Source organism: Drosophila arizonae, chromosome X (genome assembly GCF_054131065.1).
Source record: "Drosophila arizonae isolate 15081-1271.41 chromosome X, UAZ_ARI_1.0, whole genome shotgun sequence".
NCBI classification, from domain to species: domain Eukaryota; kingdom Metazoa; phylum Arthropoda; class Insecta; order Diptera; family Drosophilidae; genus Drosophila; species Drosophila arizonae.
The window spans coordinates 6,018,914-6,040,013 of NC_142927.1; the positions used below are offsets into that span (position 1 = coordinate 6,018,914).

The following is a 21,100-nucleotide window of genomic DNA, read 5'->3' on the forward strand; positions in this document are numbered from 1 at the left end:
TAAACGACATTTAAAAGTAAATACTGATTTCTGTTCGGTATTTTTTGTTTGGTATATTTTTTGGTATTCTTGTATTGTGTTGATGTGGTTGCTTTATAGATATGTGAGGCAGTCAGCACGCTTAGTTTTAGGAGATTAGATTTTTAATTTTGGAAAAACTGTAAACTTTATATGCCTTTTCAAATTTCTCGTATATAAACTCTAAACAAGAGGTAAGTGCATGTCCATGCAACAATACGATATATGGTGCATTTGTATATATGTGGACGCGTACGTTTTAAAGCGCAACTGCAAATTTCAAGAGCGGCGTCGAATTAGCATCAACCGGCATTAAATTAACTTCACTTGTAAAATTCTGCAGTTTCGTTAGAAGTGCGTGTTGAATTCGCAATGCAATAGCTATAGCACAAGTTGTTTTGTTTGTGGCACAAGCATTTTGTTTGTTTCGTACATAGACATATTGTGGTATCTGCGTTTTCTTTTACTCATTTCTCTTGTTGCCGTTGTTGTTGTGCCCGGGCGGCGCGCAAAATTCGCCGATGCACATGGGCTCCTGGCAAGGTTTTGGCAACGACGTCGCATGGCGGCCATGTTCGAGTGCATGATGAACTAACGTTTGCATTGTTTCTCCCAGTTAGCATTCAGTCTATAGCTGTGCACACTTTAGTAGGTGTGCGCAAATCAACCAACCAATATACTACCTAGTCAAGTAATTGTGGCGGCCAGTGGAGCCAACTGTAATCCTGGGCTGGCGCTGTCATTCAACGGTGTTGGGCTCCCGATCTATTCGAATACTGCATCGATGACAAATGGCCCTGAATTTTCGCCTTCAAACAACACCATAATTACATCAATCTACAATTCTACATCGCGAAGTCAACAGGAACAGCTATTAAACGCAACTGACTTGGAACAAGAGGCATTTGCATCAACTAGCAACGTAACGGAGACGAAGCCGGAATCGGATCCGCGCTTGGCAGTCATACAGCGTGCACTTGACATAATTGTGGAGACCTGCCGGGGTCGACATTTGAACAGTCTTTGGGCCGTTCTGCTGTTACTGACTAAACTGAACGATGTACGCGATTATCTGGTGACTTCCATTAGAACTGAGCCAGCGACTGCATACGAAACGTCTGTATTGCTGAATGAGATCGATTTGAAAATAAAAACCCTATCGACCAAAATCGAAAAAGTCAGAGGCGGACCCAATCCACATCTCGATCCGATGGGCTTTGATATAATTAACTGGATACGTCACTGGTTGCCAAGCGGCGGCCGCAATTCGAAGAACAGCAAGGAGCCACCCAATACTCCAGCTGAAGACAGCGAACGTAGTCGCAAACGATCGTAAGCCCATCAATGCAATATAATTGTTTACATTAGTTAAATTCTCATATATTGTATTACAGTTACCCAAGCTTGGCTGGCGAGGGTGAAACTCTACAGTTGATCAAATATCGCCGCGTGGATAACACATTTCCTAAATATATGCCGAATGACGGTAAGTACCAGATAGATGAAGAAAACTCGCATGGAAATAGGAAATCCAATCAAGAAATTAACCCAAAATGAGAATGTCCTGGCCAAGTGTACTCCATTGAAATCACTGAATTCGAATTTTCCCTATCAAATCAGCTCCCTTCATAATGATCTCATTTTATACATATATGTATTACAATATATGATATAAACATTTGTCAAAAGCAATGTGTATGTTTTTGTATAAAAATAAAAACAAAATTATTTTTATTTTGTATATTTATATTTTAGTTAAATTGTAAGTACGAAAAGCCCTCCATTCATTCATCAGTCATCAATCATCTGAAAATTGACTATGAAAGTCTATTTAGTATTGAAATTGTTTTGTATTCTCCACAGTTGATAATTTTTGCCGTATGGCAAACCCAACCCAGCGCAAGGAGCCAGAGAACAACAACAGCAATCGCAATGCCTTCCAGTCGCAGCCGAAGCGCCTCTCGATATTTAACACGCCGCCAACACGGCAAGTGAATGTCCGCAACACACAGCCCACTTCGCCGATAGATCTGTCCGACTCGGACGATCAGCAGCATAATGAGAGTAACTTGTATCAAACGTTCGCTGATCGTCTGGGCACAAGTGGTCAGCCGGCGGCGCGTCAGAATGAGTTTGGACGCATCTCGTCAGCTAGACGTAACAACTTGCTCTACTCCGACGCCTTGCGTTTCGGCACAAACGGTTTTTCGACCAACATCAACTACCAGCGTCCCTCTAGTAGCCTCGCGTCGTCCGAGGCGCGCCTAAATGGGCACAGCAGCAATATGTTTGAGTCGGGAGGTCCTGGAAAAGATTCCATATTGGCGCTAGAGGAACAGCGCAATGAGCACAATCAGTATGTCAATCTGATCAATAATTTAACACTTCATGATCGCGAATATGCACGGCGTGCCGCCGCTGCACGCGAAAAGGAGAAGCCACCGCCGCCGCCGCCGTTGCGTCCGATTAGCCTTAATAACACTGACTGGATGCGCGCCTATATTAAGAACAAGGCCGAGCACGGTGTGGCTGGACGCTCCGAATATGCTAAGCTCTTAAATTTCAATTCGAAAGCGGATGCAGTTAAGTCAGCCGACCCACTAAGCACAAAAGTGCCGGCAATTCCCATTCAGGGCTACTTGAAGAGCGACAACACTGACAACAGCACAAATGTCGAAAAGCCGTCAATCCCGAGTATCGTAGATGACGTCCCCGGGCAACTATCGGAAAAGTGAGTGACATTCATGACAGTGCGATCTTTTGGCAAAGTCGAACATTAATTCATTGTTTCATTTAGTTCGAAACAGATTTCGCAGCCGCAGCCGTCATCGTCTAAAGAGTTAGCAATGCCACGCACTAAAGCACTGCAGTTTCGCATCAGCAAGTCGATCTATTTCGACGACAACTATGGTAATGTATTTAGCCAGAAGTGTACCAAGACACAGGAGGAGGTGAATCGCACTAAGAACCTGGTGATTCAGGAGTACGTAATTGCAATTAATATTAAAGGTTTGTCAACTATCTAAGTATATGTAAATTGTTCGCAGAGCTGAGAGGCGAACTGAGGAACGTCGCGCATTTGAACAAGGGCTGCGTGAGAGCCTGGCCAAGCGACGCTTTGTCGGCCACACATTATTTGTGTTGGAAAATTATTCGGTCGAGGAGGATAGCAAACCGGAGTTTATTCCATGGACCGATGCCCATCAGCAGCGCTATAATGAGCTAATATTCGGCAAGCCCGACCAGGTAAATTTCATTTTGATAGGAAAATTGAAAATTTATTCACATGAACTGTCACATTCTATCTCTATCTCGCTCTCGCTCTCTCTTTCCTTCTCTTTCTATTACTAGGTACTTATTTCGAAGTTCAGCCTCAGCATTACTCGCAACGATATTCGCACACTGTCTGGCAGTTCCTGGCTGAACGATGAAGTTATCAACTTCTATATGAATCTATTAACTGATCGCTCCCAGCGTAATGAGGGCAAGCTGCCCAGCGTGTATGCCATGAATACGTTCTTTGTGCCACGCCTATTGCAAGGCGGCTACGGCAATGTGAAGCGCTGGACTCGCAAGGTTGATATATTCAGCAAGGATATTATTCCGGTGCCGGTGCATGTCAGCAACGTCCATTGGTGCATGGCCATTATACACATGAAAAATAAGACCATACGCTATTATGATTCTATGGGTAAACCAAATTCGGAGGTGTTGAGCGCCCTGGAGAACTACTTGCTGGAGGAGTCGCTGGACAAGCGCAAGAAGCCATTCGATACTAGCGACTTTATTATCGAAAATGTCCAAAATGTGCCCCATCAGACCAATGGCAGTGACTGCGGTGTCTTCAGCTGTATGTTCGCTGAGTATATAACACGCAATAAGTCGCTCACGTTCTCCCAGGAGCACATGGAGTACTTCCGCAAGAAGATGGCCCTCGAGATTTGTGGCGGAGAGCTCTGGAATTAGGTAGCTTCATATGCCCAGCAAGTAGTATACATCATTATCATTAATTAAGTACATCAAATCCTTTATTTAAAATAATTTATTTATTATTGATAATAATGTGTGTATGATAAGCAGCCGGGGGCGTTCTCAACAAGGAATTTGGAATACAATGTTTGCCTTCAATTAATTCGGACTTTCTTAGTTTTAGCAAACCTATGAGCACACAGAAGAACTAAGAAGTCCGCATTAAAAAAAAAAAAAAAAAAAAAAAAAAAAAAAAAAAAAAAAAAAAATACTACACATACACTGACAACTATTTCAGTTTTGCAAAACACAAACGGACTCCGAAACAGAAACCGCAAACATGTAGCTGGATTAACCGAAATACTCCTAATATTGTAACACACGGAAACTAAAATCAAATCGTGTAATAAATGAAGGCAATCACCACGATTAAGCCAGTGTCTATTATTGGGGTTTGATTCAATCTGTAATTACTTTCAGCTATAGCAATTAAGTTATATTAAGAGCTATGTATCAAAATACAAAGTTAATCAAACACTAGAAATAGTAGCAGCTCTATAGGCATCTCTGTAGATGTCTCTCCATCTCAACTGTTCTTGAACTAAGCCTAACTAAACTCAAATTAAGTTATATTATACATAAGTCCAATCTGACCATAGACCAGTTACTCTTTAAGTAATTTTATTTTTAGTAACTAATTTTTTTAAAGAAAGGGATGTAGTGGCTGGAGCTCCTATAGCGCTCCATAGGCTGCAGTTTTGTATAAAAATTAAATTTTGCTCCATCAACTGATGATAGAAAGAGAACGATAGAGAGAGAGAGAGAGGTGTCAGATATATGTAAGCCATCTCTTTCTACATACACTGAAATACTTACCCATTGGAATTCTTTTAGATGTAAAAATTCGGAAACAAATTTGAATAGCTTAAAGCATATATCCCATGTATTGCTAAATCTAAAAAACTACCCAAAATTTCTTAATAATGCGACAAGATATGTAAGGGAAAATTTACAATTTTAGCTAAGCAAAAATAAATGAAAAATTTGTTTTCTGTATAAGTTATGCAAAGTTTAAGTTTTGACTATATGTTAGTGCTATCCCTTTCTCACTTCTGAGTTAGTTACTTATGTTAAATAGCTTACCTTTATTGCGCAAAATGTATTTTTTTTTTAAATTTTTAAATCCAAAAAATGTAATAAAGTTAATTTAGTAAAAGTACAGCTGATTATTTTTGGAACATGTAACACTTAGAGAGCACAGACAATGATGCCAGAAATAGCGGCGTCTCGCTCTAATCGATCGCTTGTGCGCATTTGCCATACTCGTTTATGCAAAGAGAGAATAGGGTACATCGGCTTGCTGGCTATTTGAAGGACTTGCTGTATAAATATATATGTAGATTCTTGTCTAATAGCGTGGAAAAAAAATCGGAGTAAGAATTACAGATTACTACGCTCTTTGGGATATCGTAGAACAGGAAGTTTCTATATAACGAGTTATACAAACCAGGAATCGGAATGGTCCTCTCCTATACATATATCGGAAATTGGACTGCAGTTCATATATACAGTTATGTAAATCTAAAATGGAAAAAGACCTTCACGATTTACCAGCGAACGTGTACAGACATACATAATTCTTCGAGCTATGATCCCAGCGTCGATTTCTTCTATATATGTAGAGCTATGATCCTAGTGTCTATATATGCACATATACATATATGCAATTATATTGTCGCTATCTACTACATCGGAAATCTGATCGATATCCTCTATATCTAATCAGATATGTCCGAAATCTGAAAGCTCTCACATTTTTGTTTCCAAATATACCTATATGTATGTATATACATATATGCCTGTAGAACGTATATGAATCAATGCATTGTATCATATATGTACACTGGTGTATTTTATAATCCTATCAAAATCATTTTACGAAAAAAAATAAAAATAGAAAATAAATAGAATAATCTGGAAATCATATATCTTTCTGCCTTTCCTGAAATTTGCATAATAAAAATGTAAAGTAAACAGACACAAAAGAAACATAAGAAAAACTTTTCAAAATTTGCCTTCATAAGCATACATCTAGCTAAATTATATTTATTTTTAACTATTTTTACAAGATTGTGTAAATTCATAGAAAAAAATTAAATAAAAAAAATACCTTAGTAGCTACCATTGTATTGCTAATGTATTTCACACTTACATATACATAATAATAATATTAAAAATTAAAATAATAATATGTAATCCAAAAAAAGGTATTAGGATTTTTGTTTCTCCTTTTCTTTTTTTTTTTTTTTTTTTTTTTTTTTTGTATTTTAGGGGAACTTAAAAAAATAGGTTGCTTATATGGAGAACCGACATTGGAGCCTGCACATATGTACATGCATATCGTACATATCGTATACACTAAAAACAAAGTATCACTTTTCTAAAAGTTTATTTGTATTAGTTTAGTTTCTTATATAACAAGCACGGGGAACTGGAATTGTCATAGTAAATGATGTAAGGATTTACGGTTTAATAGAAAAAATTAAAACACATATATAAACGATATCGACTCATATATATATATGTCCTAATCTACACTTCTATGAATATCATCTCGGTGGCGAGTTGTTCTCTGGCAAAACGAAAACGAAAAACAAAAACTAAAAAAAAAAAAAAAAAAAAAAAATCATATGGTATTTATGAAAATAATATCTGTACATACATTTTGAGGTATATAACGTGACCCATCATCAGGTGTACGGTATTCTTAATAAAGCAGTAACACTATCATGTTACAAAATATCATTAGATATATATAGATTTATATGTTAGTTGTCATTATTGTGGTTGTTGTTGTTGTTGTTGTTGTTTTTGCTTGTCGATTTGTCACGCCATATTCTAACTAATATGTATCCCTACTAGTCTATACATACGAATTAGGAAGTCTCTCGTATTACCCAGATCTTGTTCGATATCTGCTTGTATTTATTTATTGATAGATGCCACACACATCGGAGTAAGAGAGTTACACGATTGCGTCTTATCAAAAAACAAAAAAAAAAAGCATAATTTACTCTATATAGTATATACATATATATATACATATACATACATATATGTGTGTATCTGTGTGTGTGTGTGTTTTTTTTTTTTTTTACTGAGTTAATTGGCCTGCATAAAAGGATCATGTCTATATGGTCCCTCTAAGGCATTGGCAATACTTTCCCCTAGTGTACATATGTATATGTTGTCTTGTCTTGTTAAAGCTATATACTCCTTACAGACACAATCTGATATTGGTATAAGCCCAATGGTTTAAATAATACTTCAATATGTATGTACATGGCCAAGACAACGGGCGCGTTGTCAAGTGCTTCTGCTTCTACTTTCATATAATGCAATACAATTTACTCGTATATATGTATATGTTTCAACAGCCTAAAAAACATACAATTTTCATATATTCATAATACATCTGGATTCTATCGGAAATCTAACATCTAAATTAGGTTCTTATGTATTTACACAGAAAAACAACTCCAGCCAGAGCTCACTTCATTTGACAAGGAAGAAAGGAAACACTTTTGCAATTTGGAAATGTTATACAAATATATATATATGTATATATATATATATATATATATATATACTGAAATAGTTATATACACATATATGTATTGAAATAGGTGTTCAAATTTCCGATTTGGACCGATGAAAATATAAAATTTTGAATGCTTTTCGTCGTCATTTCATATTGATACAAAGTTATTCTTTAAATGCTGACAGTATATCCATTGCGATAATTTTCAGTAGTAGTATTTCTGAAACTTTATGATAATTTACGAGCATATATATATATATATATATATATATATATCTTTATATATATATATATACCTAAATATGTAGAGAGATATCACCCGCCACTGAGTTAAGTATTTCAAATTATCACGTTTCATTGAGTGGTTGCAACTGCAATGAGTAAACGCATCATTTTTTGTTTGTTTTCAGTTGTTTTTTTTTTTTCATTTTTTTTTTTTTTAGTTTTAGTTTTAGATTTAGATTTTGTTTTGTATTTTTTTTTTTTTTTATCATTTTCTTAGTTTCATTATTGGTGTGAATCATCTAACTTTAATAAATGGGGGGAAATATGTACCAATATTATACGTAATATATGTATATACATATGTTTGCATGTTTAGTGGTAACGTGTCTATGTATGTGAGTGTGTGAGTGTTTGCTTGCTGAGAATGACATGATGAATTTCTTCAAAGTTATAAAATAATTCGTACTTAGTGTTTTAAGAGGAGAAACTTATCATTGAAGCACAAAATTAAGATTTGCAGACAGATTAATGTCATTTTAATCTAACCATATATACTTATATATTATATTCTTAAAAATAAAACTTATAAAAGGTTTCTTTGTGATTTTCTCCTTCAGTAATTCATGGAAATTTGATTACTTATTATTAAAAAAAAAAAAAAAAATTAATATTATATTTCTATATATATATTGTGTATATATATTATCAATATATACTGGTATATATATATATATATGTTCAACACGCATCAGTTAATCTGGTTATCGATCAGCTGACGCCCTTTCCTTTCCTTGTTCGTGATGACCAACGGAGGATAGTGTATAAATAGTGAAGAGTATTTTACTGCTAGACCTATTGATTCTCGTCGTCATCACCGTCACCATCATCGTCGTCGTGCTGCTCATCCAGCTGCTGGTGCTGCTGCTGCTGCTGTGCGGCTGCGGCGAGTAACGCGGCTTTCTGTACTGCTTGGGCCTGCGCCTGGATCGACGCTTGCATCGAGGGCGCTGACATGGCAATTTTCCCGCTTGTCTTGTACTCGGTCATTTCCTAAACACGAAACGAATATTAATTATTAGCAATTTACATCAAATATATAGATATATGCGACTATTGCCACTTACTCGCTCATATCGTGCCTTGTCCCTCTCTGCCATCGACTCGTACTTTTGCTTCACTTCGGGATCAACGTCCGACCATTTGCGGCCCAGCTCTTTGGCAATGTCACCAACACCGTATTCGGGATTAAGAGCCTTCACTTTATTTCTTTCATCATTGCAGAACCAGAAGAACGCAGACCTGCAAATCGAATCAATTGCAAATTAATTAGTGTCCCATTTCGAAATGGGCATAGCGTCATCCATGCCGGATTATTAGTATTAGTAAGTAGTATTAGTATAATCAATTTTGCTACGAACTCACAATGAACGTTTTGGCGCATTCGGATCCTTGATCTGTTTTCTTTTCTTGCCACGGCCCACGACCGCACCCTTGGGCGGCACATAGTTCTGCATCTCCTGCTCGTACCGTTGCTTGTCTTTTTCAGCCATTTCGTGGAAGCGTTTCTTCTCCTTGTCAACCATCGTCTAGATGAAAGGCAAAACAACTGGTAGACTTCAACTATGCTGTTGATGGGGTTATTGCTTACCTTCCAGCGCTCAGCGCACTTCCTTGAGAACTCAGCGAAGATCACTGTCTCATCGGGATGCTTCTTTTTGTGCTCCTCTCTGCATGTCTGTACAAAGTATGCGTAGGCGGTCATTCGGCCTCTGGGTTTCGCATCAGCTTTGCCCCCCCTGACCATTGGGCTCTGAAATGAATGTGAATATGAATAGGAATATGAATATGAATATGAATATCAACAATATAGAATAGAATAGAATTATTTCTATTATTTTATTAGCAACTTACCCCGGCTGAGTTGATGACATTCTGTTGCTGCTGCTGTTGTTGCATCTGTTGTTGTTGCTGTTGCTGCTGCTGTTGCTGTTGTTGCTGCTGTTGTTGTTGCTGCTGTTGCTGCTGGAGCTGTGCAGCTGTGTTGGCATCCACCTGACCTTGATTGGCAGCCGGATACCACCATTGGGAGCCGGGCACTGCCGCAGCTGCCGCAGCCTGTGCCATATTTAGGCGGTAATCGTAGCCAGTGGTTGCCGCATTCGAGGTGGCAACAACCTGGGCCATTGTTGTGGCTGGATTGGGGAAACTACTGGCCATTTTGTATGTGAATAGCTGTTGGGTGCCAACGCCGGAGGTGGCGTTGGAGCTATTCTGATGTGCCTGCTGTTGATTTTGCTGGACAACCACTTGGTGTTGTTGCAACTGTTGCTGTTGTACTGCAGCCGCTTGTTGTTGTTGCTGCGCAGCCAGTTGCTGCTGATAGTGTTGAATTGTTTGCTAATCAATAGTTTGTTGTTGTGGTTGTTGGTTTTGGTTATGAATGTGTTTAGGTGTGGGTGTAAATGTAGGTGTAGGTGCGGGTGTTTCAATAAGTACGAGGCCAAAACACACCAATTGTTGCCAAAATAAATTAAACATCAAACATGAACAAAGGGAAAGTCAACAACAATGTCGGCGTCGCACTTATCACCCAATTAGATATAAACAAAAACATTATAAATTTACATTTGGATAGTTGAATAATTTGATCAAATAAATTCATTAAGTTCTCACTTATTGATATATTCATCAACTTTCAAATTTAAATTAGAATGTTATTATTTAAGCATTTAAGCATGTGCATAACTGACCTAGCGTGCCCCAAGCACACGCTTACATACATACATATGTACATATTGTATATACAATCACATTCATAGACGTATGTATGTATGTATGTATGTAAGAACGCATGTACATTCATTCGCAACTATTCAATGAGTGTTTGCAATTAAAATTATAAATGGGAGCGCAGCACACACACACACACACACAAAATTAAAACGTAATAAAAATAAATAAATAAGAAAACAAAGCATTTTTTAAGAGAACACTCATAGCAGATCTTGCACAGCTTTTGTTGGCATTTGGCGCCAAAAACGATCTCTCATTAGTCGCTGGCGGGTTTCACGCTCAGCAGCACACACATGCATACGCAAGCGTACACATACATAGAGACACCGACACCGACACACACACACATAAGCAGGCTTGTACATTTATACAGTAAACGGTGAAAACGCGCATGAGCATAAGTTCCAAGTGGCCGGAGCAGCGAACATCTGCGTTGCATGTTCCAATTCTCAATGATTCCATTCACTTTTTGTCCAGTAATAATACAAACGCTACGTTTCTTATTGGCAATTAATGCGTACAAAATGTAAACAAAATGCGACTCTTTTCGTGAGGCATGGGGGTGCAAAACAAGTTAATTCATACGTAATCATATAAACAACAATAAACTATAAACAATAAATTGCATTGTTTTGTCATAGATATCAGCTGTTCACCTTTTCTCTTGCTTTCAGTTTTTACAAACAAGTCGCTCAAATGCAACTGAGAATGATTTTTGAAAAAACGGCACGTTTTTAATAAAGAGCAGGTTCATTCGGTTCATGAACCAATTTATCGGCTCTTCTTTTATTCTCTCAATGCCAGGGGTGTCTTAACTACTCATGCAAAAAACGGCAACACTGTCAAAACATACAAACACATGTACATATTTGATGTACGTATGTATGAACGCGAGAGAGACTCGGTGAGAAAATAAAATATATAATGCTCTTTACAATGTAAAGTTGTTTGTGCACAAACCAACACGTATACACATATGTGTGAGTGTATATGTACGTATGTGCGTACAGAGAACTGACAAAGCATTTCGAGTTTTGTACACATACATAAAAGCACATATAGACATACCAGTTGTAGTTGTCTTAAAACAAGAGACACTATACAAAGAAAAGAATTCACATGGGGAGCAGCACGTATACATATTTACATATGTACATACACATACATATGTTTGTATGTACATACATTTGTATGTACATACAGCCAATTTCAGATTACGCAAGCTTCAATGTTGTGTGCATATTTCAAGTTTTCATACATACATACATGTGTTTGCACATACGTAAATATATTCACATTTATAGCCACTATATATTTGTATGTATGTATGTACATATGTATGTATCAGAAACAAATACTAACAAACCATCTTGTTTGTATCTGTTCAACATTCGAAAATCGAGGCACATGTCATTTCCAATTTTATAATGTTAAAGATACATACATATGAATATACACACACATATGTTTTATATTTGTATGCACCTAAAAACGCATGTAGTAGCAATTTCGGCTGTTCTAAATTAACAAAATGCATAAGTTAATGACGAACGAGCAACAAAATAAAATAAAATAAAAATGGCGGCCATAGATGCGCACGCAAAATAAAAATGTTTCTTGTGTCTATATGTTCGTATGTACACATGTATGTACATATGTAGCATGTACGCATAGCGTCGTCGTATGGATGCCTGCTTTTAGTTCGTATTTAGTTTCTTCTCAAATGTATATGTTTGTAGACATGTGTATATATGTATGTATATATATTTATATGCTCGTGATGTACATAAAGTCGAAAAAAAAACTAACCAAAACTTATGTACATATGTATGTACGTATGCTGCTCACACACATGTATGCATTGAGATTCCAACTCGGCCATTGTAAAATTTCCATACTCTCTCATGCGTCTCATTTTATATGTATACATCCATGCACACATATGTATATGCTAATGCGTATATGTTTGTGTGTGCGTCTATATGTATGTATTTTAAAAGTAGTGCGTGTTTGCCAATTTAATTTGTTGTTGGCGGGAAAAAAACTAACTTGCGACAATAAATGATGTAGACGCAATGTGAGCAAAATAGACGATGAACGCAAGAATAGTTTGTGCAAATATATGTATGTACATACATACAAAAATATTCAAGACTGTAGGTTGGTGTGCTGTGTGTGTGTGTGTATGGATGTATGGGTGTACGTGTGTGTGCACTTTAGCTTACCTGTATTTGATGAAAGTGTTCCATGATTTTGGCCGATTACTGTGCGAATGGTTCGTACTGAGGGGGTTGAGGGTGGCGAGGAGTTAGTTTATATATTTTGCAATAGTTTTATATATGTACGTATTTTTCTGCGTTCTTCCTCTTTTGATTTTTTGCACTGCACACAACACAAATTCAATGGCTAAAATAAGTTGAAAGCCAATTGCAACTCGCATTCGTTTATTCCATGTACATATGTACGTTATATTGATTATTATGCAGATATATAAATATATATATATATATAATATATATTTATATGTATATACGTATTTATGTATGTACGACGGAGGAACTAACAGAAGCAGAGCCGTCAGACGCCACACGGTAAAATTTGAAAAAATTTTTGTTACCGATTCTTACGGCGAATCGGCGTAACAGCGAACGGAACGATAAACGTAACGTAACGCGAGTTTGGAGTTTGGTGCTTCTTGTGTTGTTATTGTTTGTTTTTAGTTAGTAAAAAATAAACAAACGACGCCACAAACGCAGCTTTATTGCAGTAAATGTGTTTTTGTTGGTATCAATGCGGAAAAGATGAGGTTCGCGCGCCGCTCGCTTGATTGAAAACACACACAGAGAGAGTACCAACAACGAATGCAAAGGCTATTGAATTGAATAGCCGTCTCTGCCTTACTGTGCTTCATAGCCCAGCCTGGCTAGCGCCAGACTTCTGTATGCGTTGAGTGCGCAAGTGTGTGCGTTTGTGTGAGTAACTCTTGTCTGTATGTGGGAACGAGAGAGAACGAGGGAGAGAGAGAACAGGCAGCAAACCAGCAAGCAGACAGCGGCGTGCTCTGCTCTGAGTACAGTTTACTGAGCGCACACTTTCTCTCCTGGTGCCCAATGAGTGCTGAGTATGTGAATATGTATGCATGTGTGTGACAGTGTGTGTGTATACACGTGGTGGAGGGAAACAGGCCTTTTAACATTTTTGGCTTGTTACTTTTTATACTAAGGTTCATGCAAACATATGAACACTATATGTATGTATGTATGAGTCTTAAGAAAAATGTACCTACAGGCAACGTACATACATATGTACATACATACATATTTATGTTCCTTACTTTAAAAGTACATACAAACAAACCTAAACATATTTACATACTTAGTATATGTACATACATACATATGTATGTATATTCATCTGTACATATGGTATGTCCATGTGGACCAACTCTCCCTTACTTAATTATATTTATTATTGTTTGTTAGCTTTCCGAACAGCATACAAACAGAAAACGCAATAAATCATTTATTAAATAAAGTCAAATATATATGAATATATACATATGTATGTATTTACATTTATACGTATGTACATATGTATACGGTTGTAAGTAATTATGTACATACATTTGTATGTACGTGAATGTGCATACATATTTATTTATGCACGTACGTTCAAACGTACATACATGTCCATACGTATGTACGCATATGTATATATGTGAGCATGTATACATCCCCAGCCCATTCCTACAATACATTCACATTTGTTCGAGTGTATGAGTTTGTTTTTCGCCTTTACACAAACACAAAAGTGCATGTATTTTATTTGATATACACACACAATGATATTCTCGCTACATACACATGTTTCATTTTGCGTTCCTCGTCTGACTGTACTTCCCAACTCTCTCATTTTAAAAAGAGAGAAACATTGTTGGAATAATGCAGCTGTGTGTGAACGTGTTAGTGAGGTCAGAAATACCCAACACACAAATTTTCTTCGATTTTATTTGATCATCACAAGGGTGTTTTTAAATAAATGTATGTACACACGAACGTACGTACATACATATGTACATATCTTTTAATGTACATACATATGTATGTATTATGTAATTAGTTTTCATCGTATATAAAGAGTAGAATTATAATGATATAAATTAAAATATGTGTATAAATATTATTTACAGAAAGTTAATAAAAAAAAAATTAAAAAAAAAAAAATATATATATATATATATATATATATATATATATATAATTATATTAAATATATTTATATATGTACATAGATGAGAATTATATAAATTCTGTACATAAGATTTGAAAAAAGAGTAGCTCAATTCGATAAGCGATAAGCTTGTGTGGCAGCCCTTGTTTTATTGCATACTCAAACCGACTAGGGATGGAAGCTAATTCACAGTAACATAAATTTAAAATAATGAAATAAACCATGAATTTAAGTTTATACCGCATGCTGATATACTCATCTTATGTATATCGTATAAGTACACAAATAGAAAATATATAATATCATAGGAATAATTTGAGAAAGTAATCAAAATCGAGTGAAATGTGAGCTAGTTCAGGCAAATATTTTAATCGGAAGCCGGGCAAACATTCAGCCCTGTTTCATTCCATTGTGAATTTGCATCGGTGAGAACGTATGTAATCATATGTTTATATAGTTGTTTGTGCAATTGTATGTTAATATGCATTGTCGGTATTTGATCTGACAAACTGTTTAATTGCAGAGAAGCTTACGTTCAGATATAAATACAAAGGATGGCCAACAAATCGCAGATACCGCTACCATCCGAAGATCTCGACTGGATACAGTTACGTCAGGACTTGGGACCCGTTGTTGAAGTTGAAACCACAAAGGAACGATTTGTGCGCAAAGTCAAGGAAAACCCACTGGTGCCCATTGGTATGCAATAATTACATACGCTACACTTGCCACAGAGTGTTATATAAACATTGCCAATTTCATAGGCTGCCTGGCGACCACAGCCGCTCTGACCGCTGGCCTCTACAACTTTCGCACCGGCAATCGCAAAATGTCGCAGTTTATGATGCGCACTCGTATCGCCGCCCAAGGATTCACAGTCCTGGCCCTGATCGTGGGCGTTGTGATGACCTATGGCGAGAAGAAATAATTATGATATTGCCCCGCTAGTTACTTACTTTTAAAATGTACATATGTACGTATAAGTAGTATAAATTAAACGATTATACTAGAATTCACATACACGCATACATACATCTGTAGCTATAATTGATAATAAGGCATAGTAGAGTGCAGTTATGTTCGTATGTATTGGTCTGGTTCTAATTAGAATAAAATGTGCAATGTTGTCCAATTAGATGTGATTTGGTCAGATTTGGCGTTTCTATGGAATATTTTGACCGGCGTTGCGCGGCTTATATGTGTAAGCTGTATTTTTTTTTTTTTTTTGCATACTTATGTGACTTGTAAATATTATTAACTACAGCTGCATTTTACCATATATTTCTCTTTGTTAAAAATATTTGTATTATTTGTTTTACAGATTTACGTTTTTAGCACGCAAAATGTTATATTTTTTTGGGTAGTTGAATAATTGAATACATCGAGAGCGTGTGTATTGGCTGGGTGTGGCTAAGGCGTGATGCAGGGGTTATTTGTTACCCACTTTCGATTGGGAGATGTGCGCGCGCATCGAGGCTCTCGGAACATTTGAAAATGCCAATTGTTTTCCGTAGTTAGTTCAAGGTAAGATTTCAACGGTAAAGGACGTTTATTGGATTAAGGTTGGTCAAAGTTGCAATAAATGTTGTTTTTACAAGTGAAATAGTGTTAAATGGCCAGCAGCTTATATAGAAATACATATGGCAAGTTCAAAAGAGACTATTGAATATTCAAAGATTTGTTGATAATGAAAAGTAATTTCATTATGCTGGAATTTGGGTCGCAAAACAGATATATACATATATATATGTAGGTATATAACAGATATAGGTATATATACAATATCTGTTATATGTATACATATCAATTAATATAAAATTAATTGAAATGAAATTTCTCCTCTGGGCAAGGTAAACATTTTTGGTGGGTAAATTATTTTCTAATAAGAAATCAACCCTAACGGTTTGTTATGGCCGTTTTGTATATGTGTGCAAGTATGTGCACGTACACATACAAACAGGCATATACATAGGCATTTGCGTAAAGCTTGTCTGGCATCCCAGGCATACATACATACATACATACACATGTATGTACGTACATACATGAATGCGAATGTTTATTATTTACATGCATACATACATATCTATATATTTTAGGCAAACATGAACATATTACTTGGCAATTGTGTGGGCAGCTGTGATCAATTGGCCGGCCCGCCGCCCGATTTCATATTATCGATGCCACCGCCGCCGTTGCCATCGTTCCTGATCTCGAAACCAAAGAGCATTGATATATTATTGCCAGCGAACGAGTCGCAGCCCTGCTTTGCGGCATTCATGTGCGGCCAGAATCAACACAATGAGAGCGGCAATGAGCTGATGGAGCTGGTGCGCAGCGATACGAAGAGTATGGAAAATGTTTGGTTTTTCGTCTCCTCCTGCATTGGCATCTTTGTGCTGGGCTGTTTCCTGGCATTGATTGTAATTCGATGCAAAGAGTGAGTTCATTTCAATTTCACTTTAAACAGGGCTGTTGCACACGAATGAAGTCTGTCTTGTTCACCGAACTGGCAAGCTGAGGATTTATTTGCACAGCGCTTGCAGCCCTGGTTAACGTTATTATTTGTTTACATCGGGAATTTAACTAAACACTCTTGTATTTGCTTTGCATGCAGCACCTTTTTCTCGTACCACGATGCGAATATCAAGCAAACGGCCATCAATGCTTTGGGTGAAGCAACCAAATCCAACGCCTTCACATCGGGCGGCATACTCTATCCGTGTGCCACGGCCAACAGTCGAGATCTGCTCCAGAGCCAGCTGGTAAACGACAGCCGCCTGCTGTGGGCCACCCTAACACCGCATGGCACCAGGCATTTCATAATCGAGAACTCACAGGATGGCCACTACGAGTCCGTTGACTATCGCGGCAAGGCGCACAATCAGGTGTTCCGCGGCTATGCCAAGCAATCCCAATCCTTTGTCAAGGTACGTATGTCAAGCGTTTTCTGATTGGAGTCTGCATTGAATTGGTTTCACTCTGTTTGACTAGTCCTTCGATAATAATGGCTTTGTTGATTACGACTATGAGGATCCCACACCCTTGATGGACTCCTACCATGATGACATGGACTCGGGCTATCAGGAGCCGCATGAAGTAACCGGTTCGCTGCGTCGTTCCCCAATGCGTGCGCTTGCCTCGTCGCCGACCACAAACGATATCTCGAATGTCGCATCGGCCAGCTATAATGCCAGCCTGGCGCCCAGCAGCCAAGCGGCGCCCAATTCGCTGTCCATCAGCCGCAAGACAACGTTGTCGCGCCGCATCAGCGATGCCTCCTCCCATAATGGGACATCCATGTAATTTCCATGGCATCGGCAATAATGTTAATCAAAACGCAATCAAGTTTTTTTTTTTGTAAATTAAGCATGGATTTATTGAGCGAGAAGCGAACGGAGAAAGCTGATTCGATGGAACGCCTGTCGTCCAATAAAACAAAACTAAACTCAAACTCAAACTAAACTCAAACTCAAACTCAAACTCAACTACTCATACAGTATTCATATATAGAGATACAGTTATGTATGCCATCCTAGCTTAAGAACTCAACTTGTTGTATTACTGCTTATATAGTCATTATGCTAACTAATCCAAATCAAATTCAGCTGCTAAACCAAAAATAGATATATTCGGAAGAGAAGAGAAGAGAAGAGAAAAGAGGAGAGAAGATGAGAAAAGCAAACGATTGTCCTATCATATATATATATATATATATATATATATATATATAATGAATTTAAGTATATAAATATACAATCTCTATAACTAATATACATTAAGTCCGAGGATTCTGTTATGTTTCTCGTTTCTCAATTTGATTTTATTTTACACTTTACGCTCTCAACAACTTATGTATGTTCCAATACATAGAAGGTATATATATAAATTTCTTTTGTGTCCCATTTTAAAAATAAATAATTATATATATATATATAATTTATAGAAAAAAAAATTTAAAAATAAAATAAAAAACAATTTATTGCATTTGCCTTAGCAGCTCAATATGCCCTTGATCCAATCGTGCAGATGCACCTCAATCACATTCACCTGGTTGTAGTTCTTCGAGTGGAACTGATTGAAGGCCGTCGTCAGCTGGATGACCGCCGAGACGAAGTCGCTCAGGCGCAGGGTGCCATCCTTGCGTATGTAGCGCTGAATGAGACAGTTCATGATGTCGGTGCTCAGCTGGAAGCCAATGTCGTAGAGGGCATCGCGTAGCCGTTCCGCGCGCAGAATTCCCGCTTTCTCTTTTGTGTAGATTTTGAAGACGCCCTGCCAGGACTTCAGATTGACCATGAAGGTCTTGAACTGCTGGAATGTGATGCGGCCGCTGCCCGTCTTGTCCTGCAGGGCGATCACCTTGCGGCAGATGTCGATGTTGGCGCACCCCTTGATGTAGTCATTGGGCAGGCAGGCCTCCAGCAGCTCGTGGAGCTCGAAGCAGTTGATGGTCTTGTTCTCGTCCGCCAGCTGCATATAGACCGGCTCGTACTGGCAGATGCTTTTGATTTTCTGCACATTGTCGTCGGTCTTGAGCGCCGGAAACGGATCCAGCAGGATCATCGTCTGCGTCTCCAGGCACGACAGCCGAAACGACGATGTGCCCAATATGCGCACCGTGAACTGCGCCTCCTCGGCCGGCTCATAGGTGGTGGGCATCAGCACATAGTGCCCAATGTCCAGCTGCGTGTGGTAGCTGACGTGCCGTGTGTTGCCATAGTCCGAGTTGAGGAAGCTCACCTGGTTCTTGAAGAAGTCCTTCTGCAGGCACTCGTTCAGGCTGTAGTCCCGATTCCACATGTACATGGTGAAGCCAATCACTTTCGGCTCCACGGCCGTGTGCTGATTGAGCGCTATGACAATGTCCTGCTTCTCCTGTATGGAGACCAGCAGCTGTGGATTGATGTGAAAGGATTCGTGGTTGCGACAGCCGCCGGCAGTCACGCCGCGCTTCCACTGTCCCTGGTACATCTTCATTTTCCAGTGGAGCGGCCGCCCCTTCAGCATCTGCTCCCCATTCGCCGTATCCGAGTCCAAGTAAACGATTTCCAGCGATGTAAACGTGTGCACGAAATCATAAAACGAGATCCAAAACTCGCCCAGCTCCAGTTGGGCCAATAGACGACCGCGTTCCGTGGACGAGACGCGCTCCCAGGTCTTCGACGTGGGCGACCAGTCCCCAATGAAATTGGTCTTGTCGCCGAAGGGCTTTGATGAGAATGTGTCCTTGATGCGCACCAATTGCACCGAATCGCCCATGACCGTCTCCACCTTGTCCAAGCAGGAGAGTCTACAAAGAATATTTTGTACATATAGAGAGAGAGATATGTTGAGAGATCTATGGTCCATATCTCACCTGTAGTTGACATTCAGCAGGATGCCATTGGAGAGCCTCTCCGCCGTGTTCTTCTTTTGTACGGCGGCATTCTTCACCGCAATGCAGGTGACAATGCAAGTGGTGGCCAGGTGATCCTTCAGGGTCTGTGGCCTTATGGTATCCGCTACGATGGGCATGCACTTGACCACACCGCCCAGCAGATCGGTCAGGCCATCGGAGCGTGTGCCGTACTTGAGCGCCTCATAGGAGCCGTGCAGTTTGGCAATGGCTTTCTCCAGCAGCGATGCCCAGAAGCAGTTCGACGATTGCGGCTGCATAAACGCAAGTCGTCCATTGATCGTGGGCAGGCGATCGTCGACGAGCACCTCCACCCACTCGCCGCACCACCACAGGCGAAAGCGATAGATGCCCATCGCTTTGTCCAGACTCTGGTCGGCGGGCACAACGCGATAAAACAGATTCCTCAGCGAATAGAGCACGCCCAGGCAGGAGACGAGCCAGCGATCACCCATCTTGCCAGGCACCACATCGAACTCCGCATTCTCGTTGAGAAACGAGGCCTGGGCATTGTTCAGCTCGGCGATGCGCTTCCACTGGAATGTGAATGGGGGCGTTTGATAGTAGAATACCGATGATTGTATTGCTGGGAAATCAGCGTCTTCCCACAATATATTCCTCGCTCTGCAGTCGCTGATAATGCGCTCATATTTGGATGCCATATTACATATAGATATAGTATTCCATAGGCTATTATTTAGTAGTTCGCATCACATCGGTCGATCGATCGATTTCTGGTCTTTTTTATTTGATATTGATCTATGCAGCTTTTGATTTTTGAAGTGAAAGTTAATTTGTGACCTGCTCGCTTGGGTAGGCTAAGTCACTGCCACCTAGTCTAAGCCATTTCTTTCGTTCAGTGTGGC

The 21,100-nt window shown here is 38.8% G+C and overlaps 5 protein-coding genes across 15 annotated transcripts; 3 read left to right on the plus strand and 2 right to left on the minus strand.

Annotated features, from left to right (window-relative positions):
- Positions 1-52: 52 nt before the first annotated feature.
- Ulp1 (SUMO specific peptidase Ulp1) lies at positions 53-5,206 on the plus strand. Of its 2 annotated transcripts, none has more exons than XM_089474758.1 (7): positions 53-212; positions 635-1,350; positions 1,413-1,504; positions 1,882-2,749; positions 2,816-3,001; positions 3,066-3,264; positions 3,370-5,206. In XM_089474758.1, the coding sequence occupies exons 2-7, from the start codon at positions 803-805 to the stop codon at positions 3,982-3,984; spliced, it is 2,508 nt and encodes an 835-aa protein (XP_089330884.1). In that variant the 5' UTR covers positions 53-212; positions 635-802; the 3' UTR covers positions 3,985-5,206. The 2 variants fall into 2 exon arrangements, with proteins under 2 accessions (XP_089330884.1, XP_017872529.1); XM_018017040.2 differs by having other exon boundaries at positions 67-212; positions 639-1,350.
- Positions 5,207-6,057: 851 nt separating this feature from the next.
- Dsp1 (Dorsal switch protein 1) lies at positions 6,058-13,501 on the minus strand. Of its 6 annotated transcripts, none has more exons than XM_089474762.1 (7): positions 13,224-13,501; positions 12,832-13,012; positions 9,725-10,210; positions 9,462-9,623; positions 9,236-9,399; positions 8,938-9,112; positions 6,058-8,863 (listed from the first exon to the last, which is right to left on the minus strand). In XM_089474762.1, the coding sequence occupies exons 2-7, from the start codon at positions 12,853-12,855 to the stop codon at positions 8,666-8,668; spliced, it is 1,209 nt and encodes a 402-aa protein (XP_089330888.1). In that variant the 5' UTR covers positions 12,856-13,012; positions 13,224-13,501; the 3' UTR covers positions 6,058-8,665. The 6 variants fall into 6 exon arrangements, with proteins under 6 accessions (XP_089330888.1, XP_089330887.1, XP_017871088.1 ...); XM_089474761.1 differs by having other exon boundaries at positions 12,832-12,988; positions 13,171-13,501; XM_018015599.2 differs by having other exon boundaries at positions 13,171-13,501.
- A 1,612-nt stretch (positions 13,502-15,113) lies between these two features.
- Positions 15,114-15,971, plus strand: LOC108619206 (HIG1 domain family member 2A, mitochondrial). 3 transcript variants are annotated; one of them, XM_089474768.1, is made up of 3 exons: positions 15,114-15,269; positions 15,360-15,535; positions 15,601-15,971. In XM_089474768.1, the coding sequence occupies exons 2-3, from the start codon at positions 15,391-15,393 to the stop codon at positions 15,762-15,764; spliced, it is 309 nt and encodes a 102-aa protein (XP_089330894.1). In that variant the 5' UTR covers positions 15,114-15,269; positions 15,360-15,390; the 3' UTR covers positions 15,765-15,971. The 3 variants fall into 3 exon arrangements, with proteins under 3 accessions (XP_089330894.1, XP_089330896.1, XP_017871108.1); XM_089474770.1 differs by having other exon boundaries at positions 15,155-15,307; XM_018015619.2 differs by lacking the exon at positions 15,114-15,269 and having other exon boundaries at positions 15,314-15,535.
- Positions 15,972-16,189: 218 nt separating this feature from the next.
- LOC108619202 (uncharacterized) lies at positions 16,190-18,325 on the plus strand. Of its 3 annotated transcripts, none has more exons than XM_089474765.1 (4): positions 16,190-16,360; positions 16,936-17,276; positions 17,454-17,766; positions 17,831-18,325. In XM_089474765.1, exons 2-4 carry the CDS (start codon positions 16,942-16,944, stop codon positions 18,140-18,142), a joined length of 960 nt encoding a protein of 319 aa, XP_089330891.1. In that variant the 5' UTR covers positions 16,190-16,360; positions 16,936-16,941; the 3' UTR covers positions 18,143-18,325. The 3 variants fall into 3 exon arrangements, with proteins under 3 accessions (XP_089330891.1, XP_017871100.1, XP_089330890.1); XM_018015611.2 differs by having other exon boundaries at positions 16,334-16,398; XM_089474764.1 differs by having other exon boundaries at positions 16,345-16,479.
- On the minus strand, positions 18,186-21,083 carry CalpC (calpain C). The gene is made up of 2 exons (XM_018015596.2): positions 20,196-21,083; positions 18,186-20,129 (listed from the first exon to the last, which is right to left on the minus strand). Exons 1-2 carry the CDS (start codon positions 20,894-20,896, stop codon positions 18,830-18,832), a joined length of 2,001 nt encoding a protein of 666 aa, XP_017871085.1. The 5' UTR covers positions 20,897-21,083; the 3' UTR covers positions 18,186-18,829.
- Between the last annotated feature and the right edge of the window lie 17 nt (positions 21,084-21,100).

Coding starts and splice junctions, on each gene's coding strand:
- LOC108619202 (XM_089474764.1), top strand. Junction 17,277..17,453: donor ATTGTAATTCGATGCAAAGA/GTGAGTTCATTT, acceptor CTTTGCATGCAG/CACCTTTTTCTCGTACCACG. Junction 17,767..17,830: donor AATCCCAATCCTTTGTCAAG/GTACGTATGTCA, acceptor CTGTTTGACTAG/TCCTTCGATAATAATGGCTT.
- Dsp1 (XM_089474762.1), bottom strand. CDS start 12,855: ATGGAACACTTTCATCAAATACAG. Junction 9,624..9,724: donor ATGTCATCAACTCAGCCGGG/GTAAGTTGCTAA, acceptor CATTCATTTCAG/AGCCCAATGGTCAGGGGGGG. Junction 9,400..9,461: donor AGTGCGCTGAGCGCTGGAAG/GTAAGCAATAAC, acceptor CCTTTCATCTAG/ACGATGGTTGACAAGGAGAA.
- LOC108619206 (XM_089474768.1), top strand. CDS start 15,391: ATGGCCAACAAATCGCAGATACCGCTACCATCCGAAGATCTCGACTGG. Junction 15,536..15,600: donor AAACCCACTGGTGCCCATTG/GTATGCAATAAT, acceptor CCAATTTCATAG/GCTGCCTGGCGACCACAGCC.
- Ulp1 (XM_089474758.1), top strand. CDS start 803: ATGACAAATGGCCCTGAATTTTCGCCTTCAAACAACACCATAATTACA. Junction 1,505..1,881: donor TAAATATATGCCGAATGACG/GTAAGTACCAGA, acceptor TATTCTCCACAG/TTGATAATTTTTGCCGTATG. Junction 2,750..2,815: donor CCCGGGCAACTATCGGAAAA/GTGAGTGACATT, acceptor TGTTTCATTTAG/TTCGAAACAGATTTCGCAGC.
- CalpC (XM_018015596.2), bottom strand. CDS start 20,896: ATGGCATCCAAATATGAGCGCATTATCAGCGACTGCAGAGCGAGGAAT. Junction 20,130..20,195: donor CTGCTGAATGTCAACTACAG/GTGAGATATGGA, acceptor TATTCTTTGTAG/ACTCTCCTGCTTGGACAAGG.